The sequence below is a fragment of the Gopherus evgoodei genome, chromosome 6, assembly GCF_007399415.2.
Source record: "Gopherus evgoodei ecotype Sinaloan lineage chromosome 6, rGopEvg1_v1.p, whole genome shotgun sequence".
NCBI classification, from domain to species: Eukaryota; Metazoa; Chordata; order Testudines; family Testudinidae; genus Gopherus; species Gopherus evgoodei.
The window spans coordinates 83,125,861-83,145,306 of record NC_044327.1 but is presented as its reverse complement, the minus strand read 5'-3'; the positions used below and the strand labels follow the sequence as shown (position 1 = coordinate 83,145,306).

The 19,446-nt window shown below is 42.3% G+C and overlaps 1 protein-coding gene across 4 annotated transcripts in view; it reads right to left on the bottom strand.

Moving 5' to 3' along the window:
- HAPLN1 (hyaluronan and proteoglycan link protein 1) overlaps window positions 1-19,446 on the bottom strand; it is a 103,379-nt gene that overhangs the window by 15,180 nt on the left and 68,753 nt on the right. For all 4 annotated transcript variants that reach the window (XM_030567733.1, XM_030567736.1, XM_030567735.1 and 1 more), the window contains exons 3-4: window positions 16,766-17,134; window positions 1,811-2,113 (exon numbers count right to left, since the gene is read on the bottom strand). In XM_030567733.1, coding sequence (XP_030423593.1) covers window positions 1,811-2,113; window positions 16,766-17,134 — 672 coding nt within the window. The remainder of the gene's footprint in view (window positions 1-1,810; window positions 2,114-16,765; window positions 17,135-19,446) is intronic.

Here is a 19,446-nt window from a genome sequence, read left to right as displayed (position 1 = left end):
GCAGTTTAGAGCAACGCAAGATCAGAGCAGGTAGCCTACAAAACTATATAGGAAGGGAGCAATGACAGTGTAGAAAGGTGTAACAAAAGAGCCTAAATTATTAGTCACAAAAGCCAGGAATTAACAAGATTACTGTTTAGAATCCTAGATCTGGAAGGGACTTGGAGAAGTCTTCTAATCCAGTCCCCTGCACTCAAGGCAGGATTATGTATTATCTAGGCCATTCCTGATGGGCATTGATTTAATTGCTCTTAAAAATCTCCAGTGACAGAAATTCCACAACCACCCTAGGCAGTTTATTCCAGTGCTTAACCACCCTGACAGTTAGGAATTTTTTTCCTAATGTCCAACCTAAACTGCCATTGCTACAATTTAAGCCCATTTCTTCTTGTCCTATCCTCAAAGGTTAAGGAGAACAAGTTTTCTCCCTCCTCCTTGTAACAACCTTTTTTTGTACTTGAAAACTGTTATGTCCTCCCTCGGTCTTCTCTTTTCCAGACTAAACAAACACAATTTTTTCAATCTTCCCTCATAACTCCTGTTTTCTAGACCTTTAATCATTTTTGTTGCTCTTCTCTGGACTTTCTCTAATTTGTCCATCTTACTTGAAATGTGGTGCCCAGAAATGGACACAAGATTCCAGCTGAAGCTTAATCAACGCAGAGTAGATTCTCATGTCTTGCTAATACATCCCAGAATGATGTTTGCTTTTTTTACAACAGTGTTATATTGTTGACTCATATTTAGCTTGTGATCCACTATGACCCTCAGATGCCTTTCTACCGTTCTCCTTCCTAGGCAGCCATTTCCCATTTTGTATGTGTGCAGCTGATTGTTCCTTCTTAAGTGGAGTACTTTGCATTTATCTTTATTGCATTTTAGCCTGTTTACTCCTGACCATCCCTCCAGTTTGTCCAGATCATTTTGAATTTTAATCCTATCTTCCAAAGCACTTGCAACCCCTCCCAAGTTGGTATCATCCACAAATGTTATAAGTGTACTCTCTATGCCATTACCTAAATCACGGATGAAGATATTGAACAGAACCAGACCCAGAACCAATCTCTGTGGGACCCTACTCATTATGCCCTTCCAGCTTGACTGTGAACCATTGATTACTAATCTCTGGGAACTGTTTTCCAACCAGTTCTGCACTCACCTTATAGTAGTGCCATCTAGGTTGTATTTCCCCAGTTTGTTTATGAGAAGGTCATGCGAGACAGTATCAAAAACCTTACTAAAGTCTACAGCTTTCCTCCTAGCCACAAGTCTTGTTACTCTGTTAGGCGATGGTTACCATACAAAATGGAACTGTCTGATGCTTTGTTAGAGAGTATGAAGTGGCATTAAAGTTACATAGGAACAGTGAATTCCTAATCACAATTGTTCCTTGTGGGTTTTTACCTTTTGATAGGTTTTAACTTGTAATATATCCTCATTATTTACTTAAGGGGGCAACTCAATGAAAGGAAACACTGATTTCTCCATTGCTTTAACTTAAATAAACTAGGCAGTGTATCAATATGGAACATACCTGCACAAATATCTAGGAATGAAAACAGAGACACATGAATGTGTTGCCAATATTCATTCTGAACTATTGCTTTTAAAAATGAAGATGTGGCAAAATTTGTCTTCTTTTCAATCCAGACTCATTTCCTCATAAATTCAATGATAACAGTTTCCAAAACTAACATGCACTTTGACAAATTAAACATCTCTTACTGCTTTTCAGTACCTTTGGAGTTAGCTTCCCTTCTGAAGCACAGAAATGGCCTTGTTAAAGGTAGAAGTGATTCAAAACTCTTACCATTGAAGTTTGATGTAAAACAGAAAACATCATATCTGCTTTTATCTTTATCCCAGAACCCATAATTCCTGACTCCAGGCACTGTGTTCTTTCCTCCGCAGGGCTCTCTGGGTTTGGTGATAGGGTACTGAACTGATCCATCATTGAGCCAGCCTGCATTACACCAATCCAGCCCCGACCTCCATGCTTCATACAATTGGTCAAAGGAGGCGATAACGGAATCTTGGTCCAGACAAGCTTGCTGAGCCTCATGGAAGTTTAGGTTGTAGCGTCCCAGCCGTGGAAAGTAAGGGAATACAACACCTAAATGAGAAGGGAAGAAAGAAGGCTATTAGCTGTTTAAATATATAAAAAACACAACAGAAAGAAATATTTACTGGCATCAAAAGGACAAATTTAAGGTTAACTATGTGAGATGGCAAAATAATACAACTACAACTGGTGGCTTTATTTCTAGGGCAATTCTCTCTCAGCAAGTCAGCTGTTTGGTCGGAGAACAAAGTCTGATTATCTCCTGACGTGGCAGTCTTACCTGCCTGATAGCCTCACACTCTCTCCTCCTGGAACCTGACCAGTTCTATCTCCTGCTCTCAGCTGCAGTCTTTGTACTGACACCAGAACCTCATCCTTGCACATTCTGACAGCATTTTGTTCTAGGTACCTTACTACCAACCACATGCAGACAAACTGCAGGTAGGTCAGAGGAGGGCAGCAGCAGTGGTTAAGGGATTGGGGGTTGTTAGAAGGAAAATGTCAAAGTAAGCAAGGAAAATGAAGGGATTATATTTAGTGGGTTTAGTTTAAGGGAACTTTTAAAAGAATGGTCAGATACTCCTGTTAGATGGCTGTAGCATGGCTTTTAGCCACAGCTTCTCAGTGGAGGCAGCACAGAGAGGCATTTCCCTTTCTCTGCTACCACACCTTAGAAGGGGATGCAGCACATGTTCTCCTGCACAGCCAGACAGTTCTGCTAGCCACTGTGGAGGATTTGGGGTGCCACCTTCTCTCTGTCCAGAGGGCACAGCCAGAGGAAATTCAGAGGAGTGTGGGTAGAGATTGTGGCTGGCCCAAGTGCAGGGAACACAAGGTTGTGAGATGTTTCCTGACAACATTTGAGGACCAATCTGAGATCAGGTCTTAGCTTTTGAAGAGGGATACAACACAGATAACTTTTTGTTTAAAAAAAGGGAGTATCTAAGTAGACACAGAGGAACCTAGGGAAGTTTTAGAACTGTTTGAACAGCAATATTTAATGACACTCACTCACCCCACTCTACCCTGTAGCTTTTCCCATGGCACCTTTTTTTTCTTTACATGGTGCCCTTCAATCAAAAAAATCACAGCTGGACACAGAAGAGACCCGGCAGACAACACCTCGGAAGAGATCTTCCCAGCTGGCTCTGATAAAATTCAGCAAAAAGCAGAGCTAGAACTGAAGCAAAAGCATCCCAGATTTTGGCAGAGTTTCAAAACCTAACTCGGATCAAAATTTGGCAGACAAACTTAGCCCAGACGCTATCACATGAAACAAAATACCTGAGCCAAACAAGATCCAGAGCTGAAGTTTTCTGCTCAGCTGTAGAACAGAGCAGAGTAGGGTGGGGAGAACGTGGGGGATGAGATGAAGCATTAGCAGAAGAGCCAAAAGGCACCAAGATTAAATAGAAATTGACCTTTCTTTTTATTCTCTCCCTGTTCTTGAACTCTAGTTGCTCATTTTCTTCTCCTTCACAAGCCTCTTCTGTTTAGGAAGCTTCAATTATTAGCTGTTCTAAACTATAAACGATGAAAATAAAGGTAATACATATCATGTTATTAACTATGATACCTTAAATAATAAGGTATACATATTCTACATGTTTAAATTCATTCTGGATCTCTTTTTCCATTTGGTCTTGTTATTTATTTTACTCTAGGGATGCCCAAGGATTGAACTACTGAGGGTAATACTGGCAATTTACCAAAAAACAAGGATTGTATCTGTTCTGCATATAAATGTCAACAGCCCAAGTCAGGTACATAAATCCACTAACAGGCATTAAAAAAAGCCTCATTTCCAGAGGGGCTGAGCACCCAGACCATCCTATGACTAGAGCTGAAGTGATTTTAGGACCTTTAGGTATTGTGTGCTGCTGTAAAACACAATTTTATTTAAGTGGCTAACTATGGATTTAGGGGCTTAATATTTTCACTCTCATTTAATAATTTTGGCTATGTTTTAACACACACATCCACAAGCTAATATTACAGTTGTGTGCATATTTGTGTTAAAACATAGCCAAAATTATTAAATGAGAGTGAAAATATTAAGCCCCTAAATCCATAGTTAGCTGTGGATGTATCTTCCTTAACAGATTAGAAGTTGCTTTTTGTTGGAGTTCATCTACAATAAAAACCTGCAATTGATAAAACTGACTTCCCTCTGCAGCTACAGGGAGAGGCTGGCTAAGGATGGTTTACATGACAGTTTAGGCTGGATGTGTCCCATGATCCATGCTTTGTGTAGCTCCGCCTGTATTTAATTGTTATCTGCTGCTGCTGTGCCTTCTTTCCCTATAGCTTTTAATGTTGAATTAATAGGGATGACCTCTATTACAAATCTCTCTACTGCTGCAGCTACTCTTACTATGCTTTTGTGCACTAGTTAGTTACTTAACATCTTCAGCTTCAGTTCTTGTCACCAATCTCTATACAACAATTCATTACATACATTTTGGATTGTGCAAAAGACCATCCTGAAGGTTAAATTTTTCCACAGCTGGAAATGGAATAAAAAACTCCTGACTTATAGTCCTATGCTTATCCCACAGATAACATCTCCTCTTCATAACAGTAATAAATTCAATTTAGGATTTGGGGAAAGGAAAGGCAGTTCCTTGTGTATTTGTCTTTTTCTGCATATGGATACCTCTTTAGGCACTTTAAATACCATGTAAATCTGATGCTAGTAAGAGACTGGCATGTCCCCACCAAATGCAGAGGTCATTATAATTCTCATCTTTAGCCTTGCCCCTGATTCACTAATAAAAACGGCATTGTGATTTCCCTTCTCCCGCTCTCTTTTCCATGTCACCATGTCAAATGTAACTCCTCCAAGAAGTGACCACACTATCTATGCCATCAGTTGCTTCTACCACCCAACCAAGGGATTTTTCTTTGTAGGAATCTTATTTGCAACAGTCTACCTCAATCCTCTACGAGTTCCTCATGCCAATTTGTAGGAACATTGATATGACTTGTGGAAGGTCAGGGCCCTATGTCTGTACCTATACTAACCTCAGTGGTCAACTCTTCACTTTGGTGAAGCAGGTTAGAAATCCTTGGATTTCTAGGTTTACAATACTAGAGAGAGAGACAAGCTTACAAACTCTCTCCCTCACCAACACAAGTTGGTGTAGTAAAAGCTATTACCTCATCCACCTTCTCTCTAATATCCTGGGAGCGACACAGCTACAACACCGTTTATAGTACTGTCAATATAGCACCTTTCATATATACTCAATTCACTTAAATATACACTCTCAAAGAACAGCTTTTCTTCTCTCTATATCTGAAGAATAACGTCAAGAAGAATCAAGGCCATTTTAGGTCACTGTTGAAGATATTTGTAATTGAATGACAGTCCCACAATCACACTTGTTCTATGATTCTGTACTTATTAAATCAGAGTCCTGAGAACTGGTGATTGTAACGGAAATTAGAATGAGTCCATGAACTTAGCATGACAACTATTTGAAGTAATGCACATTTCAATAAATATACCTGTGTTTGTTTGAATGATCACATCCTAGCGCACAGACACAGGCTTTGGCTTTTACTACAAGCTTAGTTAAATAAATATTTAGAAAGAGAAAAAGGGAAAAAGAACACAGTTGAGCTCAGTTCCTCAAAAGTATCCCGGCATTTAATTCCCATTTATTTTAATGGGAGTTAGGTGCCTAAATACCTTTGAAGATTGGACTTTAGTGCTGAGTTTCCCCCATAAAATTCACCCCTGTTGTGTAGAAGTACTGTCCCTCACATGACATGCAAGTTCACCAACTAATCTGTGACACTACAGTACAGAACTGTATTTCCTGCAATACTTCTGCCTATGGTGAGCTTAGGAACGTGCTAAATCACTTACTTATTCTCAGGGTGGGGGGTAGTGGAGGGGGAGTTGTAATTAGCTAGGGATGAGCAATATCAAATTCACCCAATAATAGGAATATTGGTACTATTCAGACAGATCTTTGGCTCATGAACATTCACAATGTGCATTCAAACCCCTATTAAACTCAGTGCATTGAAGATAATTGACCACAACTCTCAGCTGGTGGCTATATTCTTCCATCCTCCTTTAATCTCACGTTCCATCGGCGGGTCTCGAGATACCAGTAGAAGGAAGCCTATTACTCTTTAATCGGGCTCAGAAATGCTTTCTTTATACATGTATTAAGGGATGGGATTTTTGATCAAGTTTATGGGAGCTGGATGCCCAAAACCCATTGAAAATCCATGGGAATTGTGTCTCTAAGAAACTTTTGCAAAATCCCATCTTAAATGGACAGACCTGTTTGAGACATGGGAAGGCCATTTATATTTGTGCTTCTAATGTAATACAATATTTCTAAATATAAACCCAGTATTAGCCTTCTGTATTATACTCCTAGTGTAAAGAAGGGCAGTTTACACTAGTCACCCGTAAAACCATCACAATTGTGCCTTACATAATGAAATAATTTTAAATAGGACTGTTATGACAGCAGTTAATAGGCGTGGTGGATCTACTGAGATACCATTATATGCAGTCAGCAAGCTTGTCCGGGTGACCACTCTATTTACAGACAGAAGCAGACAACACAAAATTCTGTTAGCCCAGATGGGGGTGGGAGTGTGGCGAGGCTGTCCATAGCCAGAGTAAAGAAATAGTCTTCCTTTAGTTCTAGTCTAAACAGAAAAGCAAGGCTTCCTGTAGCCAGAGTCAACACAGGATACAGTAAAGCTCCCTATATACTGTACTGCAGGGAGCAATCTTACACTGGCAGGGGGATACACTAGATGGCTTAAGCAGCATTTTCCACTTCATGTTTTTATAATTCAAAGTGAACACAGAAACTCCTTCTCTCTCCTTCAGAATCCATCTCTGTCTCCCAGTCTGCTATACTTTTTGGGGTACTGGATTTTCCCACACTGCTCCAGGGATCCCAGATGATCTAGCCATCACTGGGTAGCCAGTTCATCAAGTGGCTCCACTCTCCTGTAATCCTGGCGTATTTTGTAGGAGAGTGTGTGCCAGATCCTTTCACCTCAGCAACAAAATGTATGGAATTCTTTATTTGACTTGCATAACAGCTCAGTGGAGATGCAAAGTGGGACTTGTTTGGTTAATAGGCTTTATGAACTGCATGAAAGGGAATTCATTGGAAGCTATGCTAAACTTTTCTTTGGAAGTAGTCTAGATCGCATATATAATATAAATCATATTTCAATTTCAATGGGTATTAAAAGCCAGACTCTTCAGAATACATTTCCAGTGTGATGTATGGAGATTTAGCTATGCCAGTGGTTCCCAAACTTGTTCCGCCATATGTGCAGGGAAAGCCCCTGGTGGGCCAGGCCAGTTTGTGTACCTGCTGCATCCGTAGGTTTGGCCGATAGTGTCTTGCAGTGGCCGCGGTTTGCTGCTCCAGGCCAATGGGAGCTGCTGGAAGCGGCGCGGGCCGAGGGACATGCTGGCTGCCGCTTCCAGCAGCTCCCATTGGCCTGAAGCAGTGACCCATGGCCACTGGGAGCTGCCGAACCTGCAGATGTGGCAGGTACACAAACCGTCCTGGCCCGCCAGGGGCATTCCCTTGACAAGCAGAGGAACAAGTTTGTTAACCACTGAGCTATGCTATTCCATTTATTTCAAAAGCAGTTAATCATAGAGTTTATGGCCAGAGGAGACCACCAGATCATCTAGTCTGACCTCCTGAATATCACAGGCCACCAATACCACACAGTACACGCACACTAAACCCAGCAACCAAAATTAGACCAAAGCATTACAGCCTGCAAGGGATTAAACTATGTGCCACAGGCAGAGAATAGGAGGGATCGAAGTGCAGCAGTATCTGAGGCATTTGCAATGTCAAGGAATTGATTAAGTGACATATACCCAGATAATCTCAGCAAGAAATCTGCACCCACATGCTTCAGAAAAATGCTAAAAAATCCCAAGGTTACTGTCAAGCTGACCTGGAGAAAAATTCCTTCTCAATCCCACATCTGATGATCAGTCTTAGACCTGGAGCATGTGAGCAAGAACCAGCCAGCTACACACCTGAGAGAGAGAATGCTTGGTACCACATCAGTGCCCTGAACCACCCCGTCCAGTGTCCCATCTCCAGCCAGGGACATGCCTCATGCTTCAGAGGAAGAAGACAAAAAAAAGGACCTAAATGCTTTGGAGGGATGGAGGGAGAATCTCTTCCTGACTCATGAAGGTAGGGTGACCAGATAGAAAGTGTGCAAAAACTGGGACGGGGGTAGGGTGGGAATAGGCGCCTATATAAGATAAAGCCCCAAATATCGGGACTATCTCTATAAAATTGGAACATCTGGTCACCCTACGTACAGGTGATGGCTGAAGTTCTGAAGTATGAGATTTAAGAATGTAGCATATAAAGCAGAAGGGACTCCCAAAGCTCGCAAGCCCTGCTTCCCACCATGAGAAGAAACTTCATCATACAATCCCAATCATACATTTGTCCAGCTTTCGCTTAAAACTAATTAAGTTGTTTGCCCCAACAACTCCCGTTAGGAGGCTGTTCCAGACCTCACCCTTCTGATGATTAAAACCTTCTTCTAATTTGTTCATGGGCAGTTTAATGCATATTTGTTCTTTGGCCAGCTTTGTCCATTAGCTTAAATAGCTCTTCACCTTCCCTCGTGTCTACCCTGCAGATGTATTTATAGCATAATCATATCACACCTCAGCCTTAATTTTGCTAGACTAGACAAGCCAAGCTCTTCCAGTCTCTTCTTATAAGATAGGACTCTCCTTTCCCCTGATCATCCTAGCAGCAGTTCTCTGCCCCTGTTCCAATATTAAGTCATATTTCTTGAACATTACTCCTGCAGGAATTCTGCACTAAAAAAATAAAAACCCTGAGCACATTTTAAAATTCTGCAAATTTTATTTGTTATGTATGATTGGGATTGTATGATGAAGTTTCTTCTCATGGTGGGAAGCAGGGCTTGCGAGCTTTGGGAGTCCCTTCTGCTTTATATGCTACATTCTTAAATCTCATACTTCAGAACTTTTAATTAATAAAAAATGTGGAGGCTCCAGCATGGCAGTGGGGAGCACAGGTCACTGGCTGCATGGAGGTGGGAGACCACTCAGCAGCCCTCTCTCTGCTGCCTCAGGACATGGATCCAGCGGTGAGTCTGCACCTGAGCCTGACACAGCGCAAGAGCTGGGCCTGCCCCAGAAACACCCCAAGGCCCTGCCCCTCTGCACCAGGCACACCAGGTGTGGGCAGGCAGGCTCAGCCTGGCAAGAGCCAAGTGTGGAGGGGCTGGGGGGAGGGGGAAGAGAACCAGGTGTGGGGTGAAAAGGTTCTGGCTGATGCAATCTGGGGGCAGGTGGCTTAGTAGGAGGGTCAGTGTGTGTGTGTGTGTGTGTGTGTGTGTGTGTGTGTGTGTGTGTGTGTGGAAAGGATCTGGATGCACAGGGGCTCTGTGGGAGAGGTTCAGGGGCAATGGAACTCTGCAGGGGGATCCAGGTAAAGGTAGTTGGGGCTCAGCCATAGGGGAGGGGAAGAGGTCTTGGGGGGGAGGGTCAGCGGGGGGGGGGGGGGTCCAGGTGCAACTGGCTGTGGCTCAATGGGATGGGGGTTCAGGTGTGGGGGGCTTGTCAGGGTGGTTCATGTGCATGGGGGATGGGGCTCATCAGGGTTGGGGTTTGAGTATGGGGGCTCAGTGGAGGTGTGGTCTGGGTGCAGGGGTGGGGGGTCCAGCTGCAGAGTGCTGGGACTTGGCAGGAGGGTCTGGATGTAGGGCAGTGGAGTTCAGCAGCAAGGTAGTCTGGCTGCAGGTGTGGGGATCTGGAAGCAGGGGGTGAAGCTCGGCATGGTGGGGGCTTGGATATGGGGAAATTGGTGGGGAGTTCTGGGTACGGGAGAGGTGAGCTCAGCAGGAGGGCCTAGTGGGGGGGTTTGGATGCAGGGGGTGAGGCTCAGCAGGGGGTCTGGGTATGGAGGGGTCCAGATGCACGGGGTTGGGTGGATGGGGGAGCAGCTCACCATATAGTGACATCTCCTTCTGCAGCTGAGGAGTGATGGGGGCAGGAAGTGGGGAGAAGGAGCTTCCTGCAGCCAGGGGAGGTTTCTGGGGGAGGGTCTGCCCCAGCCCTGGCCATTTCATGCTGAGGAAGTGTGCTCCTCCCTTACTCCCTGCCCAGCCTAGACTAGCAGCTGAGCCCAGTGCAGGATAGGATCCTGGGGCTGGAGCTTGACGGAGTGGTAGTTCAAATGTGGGGGATTCTGTGCAGGGGTGGGGGTTCTGGGTGTGGAGGTTGAGGCTTAGCAGTGGGGTGTGGATATGGGGATTCTGGATGCACAGGGGTTGGGCAGACAAAGAGTGGATCTGAGCATGAGCATCCCCAGCCCTCTCCTCCCCCCACAGTAATTTACCTCTCTACTTGCGACTCTGTATGCCCAAAAGTATGCACCCAAGGTATTGGGGATGGGTGCATGACTACTCCTGCGGCTTCCCTTTGCTTCCCTGTCAAAAAGTAATTTTTCTGTGGGGAAGCAAAGAAATCTGTGGGAGACATGAATTCTGCACATTGGCACAGAATTCCCCCAGTAGTAGAGCATGGATGATCAAAAGCAGTTGTCTGATTGACTCTATATATCCATACACACTAGTGAAACTCTAATAAGCAATAATAATAACAATGCATATATTTCTTTGCAGTAGCTTCCATGATGAGATAGGTGTTGTCTAAAAATACAAAAAGGGATGGGTCAGAGAAAGGGAACAACAAAAGGGATTTTCTGTGCAAACCCAACAGAATTCACTATAGAGAGACAAAGTGGGTGAGGCAATATCTTTTTATTGAACCAACTGGGTCCGATAAAAGATTACCTCACCTATCTTGTGCGTCTAATATACTGGAGCTAACACAGCTACAGCTACACTGCAAACAAGATTCACTATAGGCAGCATCACAGAAGTGGATTTTTAATCTTATTGTGGGTGCGTGAATTTAAAAGTATACATACAGACTAATATGTATTTCAATTACAGATCCACTGTCAGCTAGACATAAATTAAGAGGAAAATATTAAAATACTACTATTCGTCCAGGATGCCAGAGTACTGTATGTAATGAAAATGTGAAGAACTCAACTGGACATTATTACATCAACATTAAAACATAGGTAGGGCCCTACCAAATTCAAGGCCATGAAAAACACATCACAGACCGAGAAATCTGGTCTCCTCCATGAAAGGTGGTCTTTTGTGTCCTTTTACCCTATATTATACTATAGGATAAATGTATACCAAAGTACACAGTGTTTCTAAAAATGGGGTCCTGACCCAAAAGGGACTACAAGGGCATTGTGTGTGTGTGTGGGGGTCACAATATTGCCACCCTTACTTCTGCGTTGCCTTCAGAGCTAGGCAGCCCGAGAGTTCAGTGTATTGCCAACCTTACTTCTGCGCTGCTACTGATCACTGCACTGCTCTCTGGCCACCCAAATGTGAAGGCAGCACAGAGGCAAGGGTGGCAATACTGCAGATCCCCCTCACCCCCTCCCACACATACACACAATAGGCTGCCGCCTCCCGCCCCCTTGGGTTGGGACCTCCCAGTTTGAGAAATGCTGATTTAAGGGCTTTACATGTTTATATTTTGCTGATTTTTATATACATGTTTATATTTATGCTTTGTGCAAACACCATGACATTTAAGATTTAAATATATGAAACCATGAAATTCAAGATTTTTAAAATGCTGTGACCATGAAATTTACAAAAGTGGACTGTGAATTTGATAGGGCCCTAAATATAGGGGAGGAGCTGAAGTAAAGAACATTAAATGTAAGCTTAAAGCCATCAGTTTTTTTGCTTATAAGGAATGTAATAATACCTAGCTTTTATACAGTGCTATTTGTCAGTAGGTTTCAAAGTACTTTACAAAGGAAGTAAGGCTCATTATCTCTATTTTACAGATGGGTAAACTGTGAAGTGACTTCCTCAAGGTCAGCCAGAGTTCCAGACCCAGTGCTCCACCTATCTACACTGCTCCTGAGAGCAGGCAGAAAATATTAATAACATTTAATAAAGTGGAGTCAATTGACTTAAGTACCATTCTAAGAGATACTGAAATGCTATCCATCCATTCTTGGGTATATTCAGTTTTGTCCTGTTAAAATGAAATAGAATGATATATAGTACAGCAAGCTATTTAAAAATGTGTATCAATTATTAAAAGAATTTATTTACATTGCTATTTGAAAGCTAGGATTGAAATATTGTCCAATTACTATGGACAGTTTATTTAATTATGTTTCCAGGAGTCCAATATGTCTACAGGAACAAAAACATTAATCAGAACTGAAGTAGCGGACAAGGTCTCTGACATGATAAATATACCTTCACCTAGCCAAAGCTTTACTGTTTTATACAGTGAACTTACATTGAAGTGATCAGCTTTTTTGTACTGCCAGGGGCATTCCTGGAACTAAATTTGTCTCTTTGCCAATTAGCATCCTTGGGTTAGCATCGAAGGACACTGCACTACTGATATGGAACCTTCCAACTCTGAGATTGACTTTACTATTTGTAGCAGCTGTTGCATGTTAGGGTAACAAAGGATGGGCTGATACCCTTTTATTTCCCCCCAAGAAACTGATTTGCTGTGAATAGATCTCTTTTGCACTGTACACACACAAACAACTGCAGTCAAAGCCTGCACTGTGAAAAATGCAGATAAGCTGAGAAATGAGTATGGAGAAATGCAAGGGGACAATATGAGGATTACAACACATTAAATATATGCTCACTTAAAAAATAAGTGTGTTTAATCAAACTTAATCTTCTTAAGAGAAACTACTGTCATTTTCATAACAAACAGAAAGTGTATCTTGGTTATAAAGCGGCTATGTTTAGTAGATCAAAAAGATCAATAACTTTAATTTTTAAAATATTGAAAACTTCAAAATATTGATCTAGTTAATTCAGAAAGTCCACAGCTCTGTGTACATGTACAAGCATTTTTATGTACAGGTATGATTACTCACACAAGAACTCCCATTCATTTATCTAAGTGATCACTTCATGCACGCCTCTTACTGTGGTTGTTAGTGAGCTAGAACCCTTTTCAGTTTAAATAAGAGGGAAATAGTCAACTTTCAATTCACAGGAGCTACACTGATTTGCACCAGCTGATTTCAAATTTGTAGTATGATGAAGAATACTTTTTAAGGACAGATAATTAGAGGTGAGATCTTACCCCGACTCTGGCCCTTTTACATTTGGTAAAAGGACTGGAGTGGAATTCTCCCCAGTGATGGCACTGCTGTAAAGCTGACCTTTGAGGACCTTTTGCTAGCTATGGCACGGGGGCACACTTGATATGGGCAGGATGACAAAGCCCCTAAAATCAGGACAGTTCTGATAATATCGGGATATTTGGTCATCCTAAATATGAGGTGTAGGTTGACTGGGGAATGTTGGGGGGTCAGCAGGCAACGATTCTGGGGAGCATTTAAGGTAGCCACCTTTGTTGGATGGAAATAGGGGGAAACCATGTGAAAATAAGGGATAATGCTTTATTTTAAAGGGACGTTCTAGGGAAACACCATTTCCCATAGAATATCATATATTTTTCTCTCAATTATACAATGTAATTATCATAAGGTTCAATCAGGGCCGGCTCTAGCGATTTCGCTGCCCCAAGCACGGTGGCACGCCGCGGGGGGCGGCACTCTGCAGCTCGCCAGTCCTGCGGCTCTGGTGGACCTCCCGCAGGCGTGCCTGCAGATGCTCCACCAGAGCCGCGGGACCGGCGGACCCTCCGCAGGCGCGCCTGCGAGAGGTCCACCGGAGCCGCCTGCCGCCCTCCCGGCAACTGGCAGAGTACCCCCCGCAGCATGCCGCCCCAAGCACGCACTTGGCGTGCTGGGGCCTGGAGCCGGCCCTGGGTTCAGTTCAATGTTCAACATGGTACTTAGTATCAGTTTTAATACCTTTCAATACATCTTAAAATAAGAGAGGTATGGTCACCCTAGCAGTACTATGGCCCATACAGCAGCCCAGGAAGGGCCCTCCTGGTTGTCTAAGGGAAGGGGAGAGCACAACTCTCTTTTGAAACTCCCATAGCCCCCTCCTCCCCATGGGCTGTGAGCCTCTAAGAGCTCATCACAGAATCTCACCCTAGGTATCAGTCAGTCAGGATTTGATTTTCTTTGATCAATAGTACATTATAAGCTGAACCTGATATATCACTTCAGCGATTCATGTCATAATCAGAACAGCTGCACTGAGCAGCTAATACAATATTTCCTTATACAAAGATGTGACTGAGTATATGGATGCCACTGGCAAAAGGATAATATAAAGCCAAATGCCTTTTGCCTCCTACTCATTTTTTTCTCTTCATTCAAAAATGAGTTGTAGTTGACTTAACCTGTATACAAGTTTAATTTTCTCTACTAAAGAGTTAAGTTCTTCTGTGAAATTGAAGAGATAGAGACTAATAATAATGATGGGGTGAAAAAATGTAAGTTGAATACTTTTGCCTTTCACAATGGTATGGAAGCTATGGGGGTTTTTCTCGATTGACAAATGGAATGCACCAGGAGTTGACAAATGAACATGGAGAACTAAGGCAAGGCCATTCAGCATATCTGGCTTCAACAAACAGAGAGATAGTCTTACTTGCAAATAAAATAAATACCAAAGCATACAATAGACCACTGTGAAGGTCAAGGATTCACATCCTTCATTGATTTGCAGGTACACAAGTCAGATATTTTTCTAAACAGTGTCAGGAGATAACTTGGCATCTGTAAGGGTCTTCTTTCAGACACACACCTGGTGGAATGTATAGACAGCAGGGAGGCGTCCACAAAAACAGACACAGCACTCTTGAATGTAATTTTTCAATTCACTATGCAAATCAATATTGAATACCTTGGAAAAAACAAGGTCAAGTCTGAGCTCATTTACACCAGTGAGAAATCTGATGCAATGCCATTGACTTGCTATTATATATGAGATCAGAATTTGCTGTCCTTTATTTATAGCACAGAAAAGCTTAGGGCCCATTTCACAGATTTTCTATTTTATTGGTATGTTAAACTCACTGTTTGTGAGAGCCCCATTGAAGGAAATAACTACTGACGGCATGTAGCAGATGCTTTTGCAGCTCACTTGCAAATGTATTTTATAGCAGTATTTAATACTGAGCTGGGAAAAAATATTCAACTTTACCAATATTTAATGACAATGTTGGCATGTCTTAGGAAACTACTGAAACATATTCCATCTTCATGTCCTTTTGGTTAAGTGAATGGCAGAAAGCTTTATAAAATATGATTTTACCCTGTGTCTATGGTAGTAACTCATAATGCTGTCTGTAAAGTCATAGGGCCAAATTTAAGGCGTTTCAAGCACAGATCTGAGTCACCTCCTGCTTCCTCTGACACGGGGACGGCCTGGGGGATAAACTGGCTCCATCCTCACATAAACAAGGCTGGTCTAATTTTTGATGGCTATCACAGTCTAGTAGCCCAAGATTCCCAGAGTACAATGCACTCCAGACACTTCTCATAATACTTCTATCATTCATGTTATGATTTGGTTTGATATGGTAGTGTTAGCAATCTGACAGCTGTTTTTTCTGTCCCCAAAGAACTCTGTCCATCCCACATTGCAAGTATGGCTCAGTAACTCAAAAGAACGTAATAAAATAAGTATGAAACCAAATGGTTGTAGCTGACATAACATGTAGTGTTGTTCTAGCAAAATTACCAACTGAAGATAAGCACAATTAACAGAATTCTGTGCAAGATCCATTCAAATTTTATTCATTGAAAGCTCCTGAGTGTTTGAAATTTTGGAATTCTGGAATTAATTCTATATTTCATGTTAGCATGAACATATGTGGCCAGTAATCGTACTTTAAAGAAGACATAAGGGCCTATGCAAAGAAAGAAGGTTAAAATGAATTGAACTACAAAAAATATGGTATGACCTGTGCTTTTTTCCTAAAGAGGGTGCCCTAGGAAAGCACAGAGCAGTTCTGAATTTTTAAATAAAGCCCTGGCTTTTACTGACACAGGAACACAGCTTTAAATGTAGTAGTGGTGGGTAAGCAGATGGGGGCAGATGGAGTTTATGTTTAGATCTTAAAACAATCACGGCTTGATACTCTGCAGACTAGGAACAAACAATCTCTGTTTTTTTCTTAATAAATGATTGAAGAGAAAAATCTACTTCAGAATACACTGTACATTAGCTATTAGAGCAGCCTATATGCAAAAGAAGGCGGTAATAGCTAGGAAACCAATTCTGCCACCCCTATTCATGTGTAATACCTTACTCCTCAATAGTCCCAGAGAAATCTGCATTTAATGGTACTAATCAATGTGAGTATGGGTGGCAGAATATGACCCTATATGATCAATCCACCTTTTTGATTGACTATTATTCAGTCTGAATATCTGTACTGAAATTTTATAATAACCATAACCATCACTTCCTGAGTAGATTTCTAATGATCATAGACATATCATTAGGGTAGATAGTAGTCCATATTGAAAAACTGATTACAATATATATTAACATAATAAATGCAACTACTAAATAGAATAAGTATAAAATCTCTTTTCCACATTGCCATTGCAGTTACCATTATGTTCTTCCATATTTACTTGGAATGCTCCACAAATCTGTAATGCAAATGCCACCTACCTTGTAAATCCAGAGATACCACTGCTATGTCATCCTCTAATCCTTCAATCACCTCACATTTATATCTCCCATAATCCTCCAGTGTTATATCTGTGATTACAAGAGAAGCATCATTTTCACTGCCTTTTTTCAGAAACACTCTGCCTTGGTAGTTTCCATAACTCTTCTGGTGGAGTCCCATTGCGACAAAGACGTCCACTTCCTTGAGGTAATCTGAGGTGAGTTTGGTCCACTTGACACGGATTTTGTGGGTTCCTGAGCCAGCTGATGTATGGTCATGGTAAAATTTACACGGTAGTGTGATATTGCCACCCCTGTGCGAGAAGACTTTAGTTTGTTCTGCTTCCACAAGTAGACGGGGTCCATTTTCTGAAAGAATTTGAAAAAAAACAAACAAACTAATAAATAAAAAGAACCATTACTCTGCATTCTAGCATTTACAGAATAGGATACATGATATATGCGGTAGTAAACATTAGCTATTTGATACAATTAGTTCTACATGATCACTCTCCTACAGCTGTGTTGTACTATACTGTAGGTATTTAGTACTAGTCTTACTATACTAGTTTTATCCTTAATAATAAATCTCTGCAATTTGAAATGAGAAGGTATCTCTAATGTAGTCTTTGCTTCACTGATGAATAGACTACTAATACATAATTGATAAATTAACATTCGTAAGTTTGAAACTGATTTCATCTACTTACAAAGGGCCAAACTGTGACCCAGCTAATGCATGAAGGATGGAGTGCAAGGCAACATTGTAGCAGGTAATTCAAAAGATAGAGCAGTTTGTGGGCTCACTACTTTCCTTCCAACACTGATGGTCAGGAAGTGGGCAGGCAGCAGGGAGGATTAAGGAGCCAATCAGCACAGCTGAGCTGGCACCATGCAGGAAATAGCCTATGCCAAGTATAGGAGTGGGGCAGATTACTTTCCCTTGAATAAAGAAAGGAACCAGCATGTGTGCTCAGGGAGGCAAAGGGCAAAAGACTTGTCAGCAATGGTCAGCACAGAGTTAATCTCCCATGACTCCAAAGAGTCAGAGATCTTTTACGCTGTACAAATCACAACCTTATGTCTTTGCTCAATGTAATCCTGGACACAGCAATGTTTTTCCAGAACACTCAATGCCCATCCATCATGCACAAGTGTGGTCACTTACAATGGATCATTCTCTTAAAACATGTGATCTTTTGGGGACCCATTTATGGAACCCTTATTCATACTGGTGAGCACTTACTCATGTGAATAGTCCCACTAAAAATAATGGGGACTACAGATGGGTAAGAGCGCTCAACTAGTGTGAGGAAGAGCTCCACCCCTGATTTGCATACTACTTTGATGTCACCATGATCTGGCAGTCAGTGAAGATTTTTGACAGGGTGGAATAAGATTATTCATTTGAGGCTTGTTTTGACCCAAACTGTACTACTGATGAGCAGTGTTAAAAATAATAATACAGCAGGCACCAGTACATGAAAGGGTGTCTAATTTTCTCCTCATATTTTATTGTAGCCCTGGAGTTGGGGTTAAATTCACTTGACTGCTGTCCCCCAGAGTTTGGAAACTTACCAAATTTATTTGAAATTTTTGTCAACTTCTCTTCAACTGCCTTTCTTTATGCTATCACCTGCCTTCTTTCAAGCCAATGAAATCCCCCCTCCTCCTCTCTTCATGCACGCACGCACACATCAACTCCTCCTTTTTCTCTCTACTCCAGATTCCCTGCTCCAAGCTCCATTTTGCCTTCAGCGGGCCGCAATTGCTGGTACTCTGACAGAGCATCATGTTTAGTATAGTCATCTGAACCAGCTGTTCTCTTCAAATCTCGCGTGCTCCGGAGCTTCTCGGAGTCAAACATACATCGTTCAATAGATTGTATTGTCTTAGGATAACCCCAGAAAGCACAAGATTTGAGGTGGCAATCAGTGCAGCAGCCCAGCTGCTGAGTAGATGGATTCATTCCCTTTGCAGCACACCTCGACCCCCACCTCTACTCCATGCATGGCTTGCAAAAACTGATGTAGCAAGCTCAGCCCTTCTGGAAAGGGCTCCAGATACTGTTGTCTTTTATCATTAGAGACATTGATTAATAATAAGGAATCACTAATGATCCACTTACTACAAGAAAATTACTAAACTCACTGTATAAATAGGTCAAGAAGAAAGACTTTGTAATTCCACAAATGTGGTCTGTACTGACCTGAACTGCCTAGAAATGTGCATCCCAAATATAGGTGTGGCCCACCCATGCTCCATTCTGAGGCCCCCTCCTGCTTCCTGCTCTTCCAGGTCCAGGCTGGGGTTGGGGCTAGGACAGGCTGGCCTGTGGTCTAGGACTCAAGGCAGCTGGGGCTGGTGTTCGCGCTGCCCAGCACTCTGTGGCTGCAGGTGCTGGGGACCACGCCGGCTGCCTGGTGCTTGAGGGCTAGGGGCACTGGAGGCTGTAGTGGGGAGCTTGGGGCTCTGGTGGGGGAGGGAAGTGACCTTGGGCAGATGGGGAGGGGCTGGGGCTAGCCTCCCTGAAGGGATGATTCACACACTGCCTATATTAATTGCATAGCTCTAAAGCCCATTGAAGTCAATGGTAGTTTTCTATTCACTTCAGTGGGCTTTGGATCAAGTAAGCCCTTAGGACCAAAAGCCTAGAGACATATGCAAAAATGTAAACACAA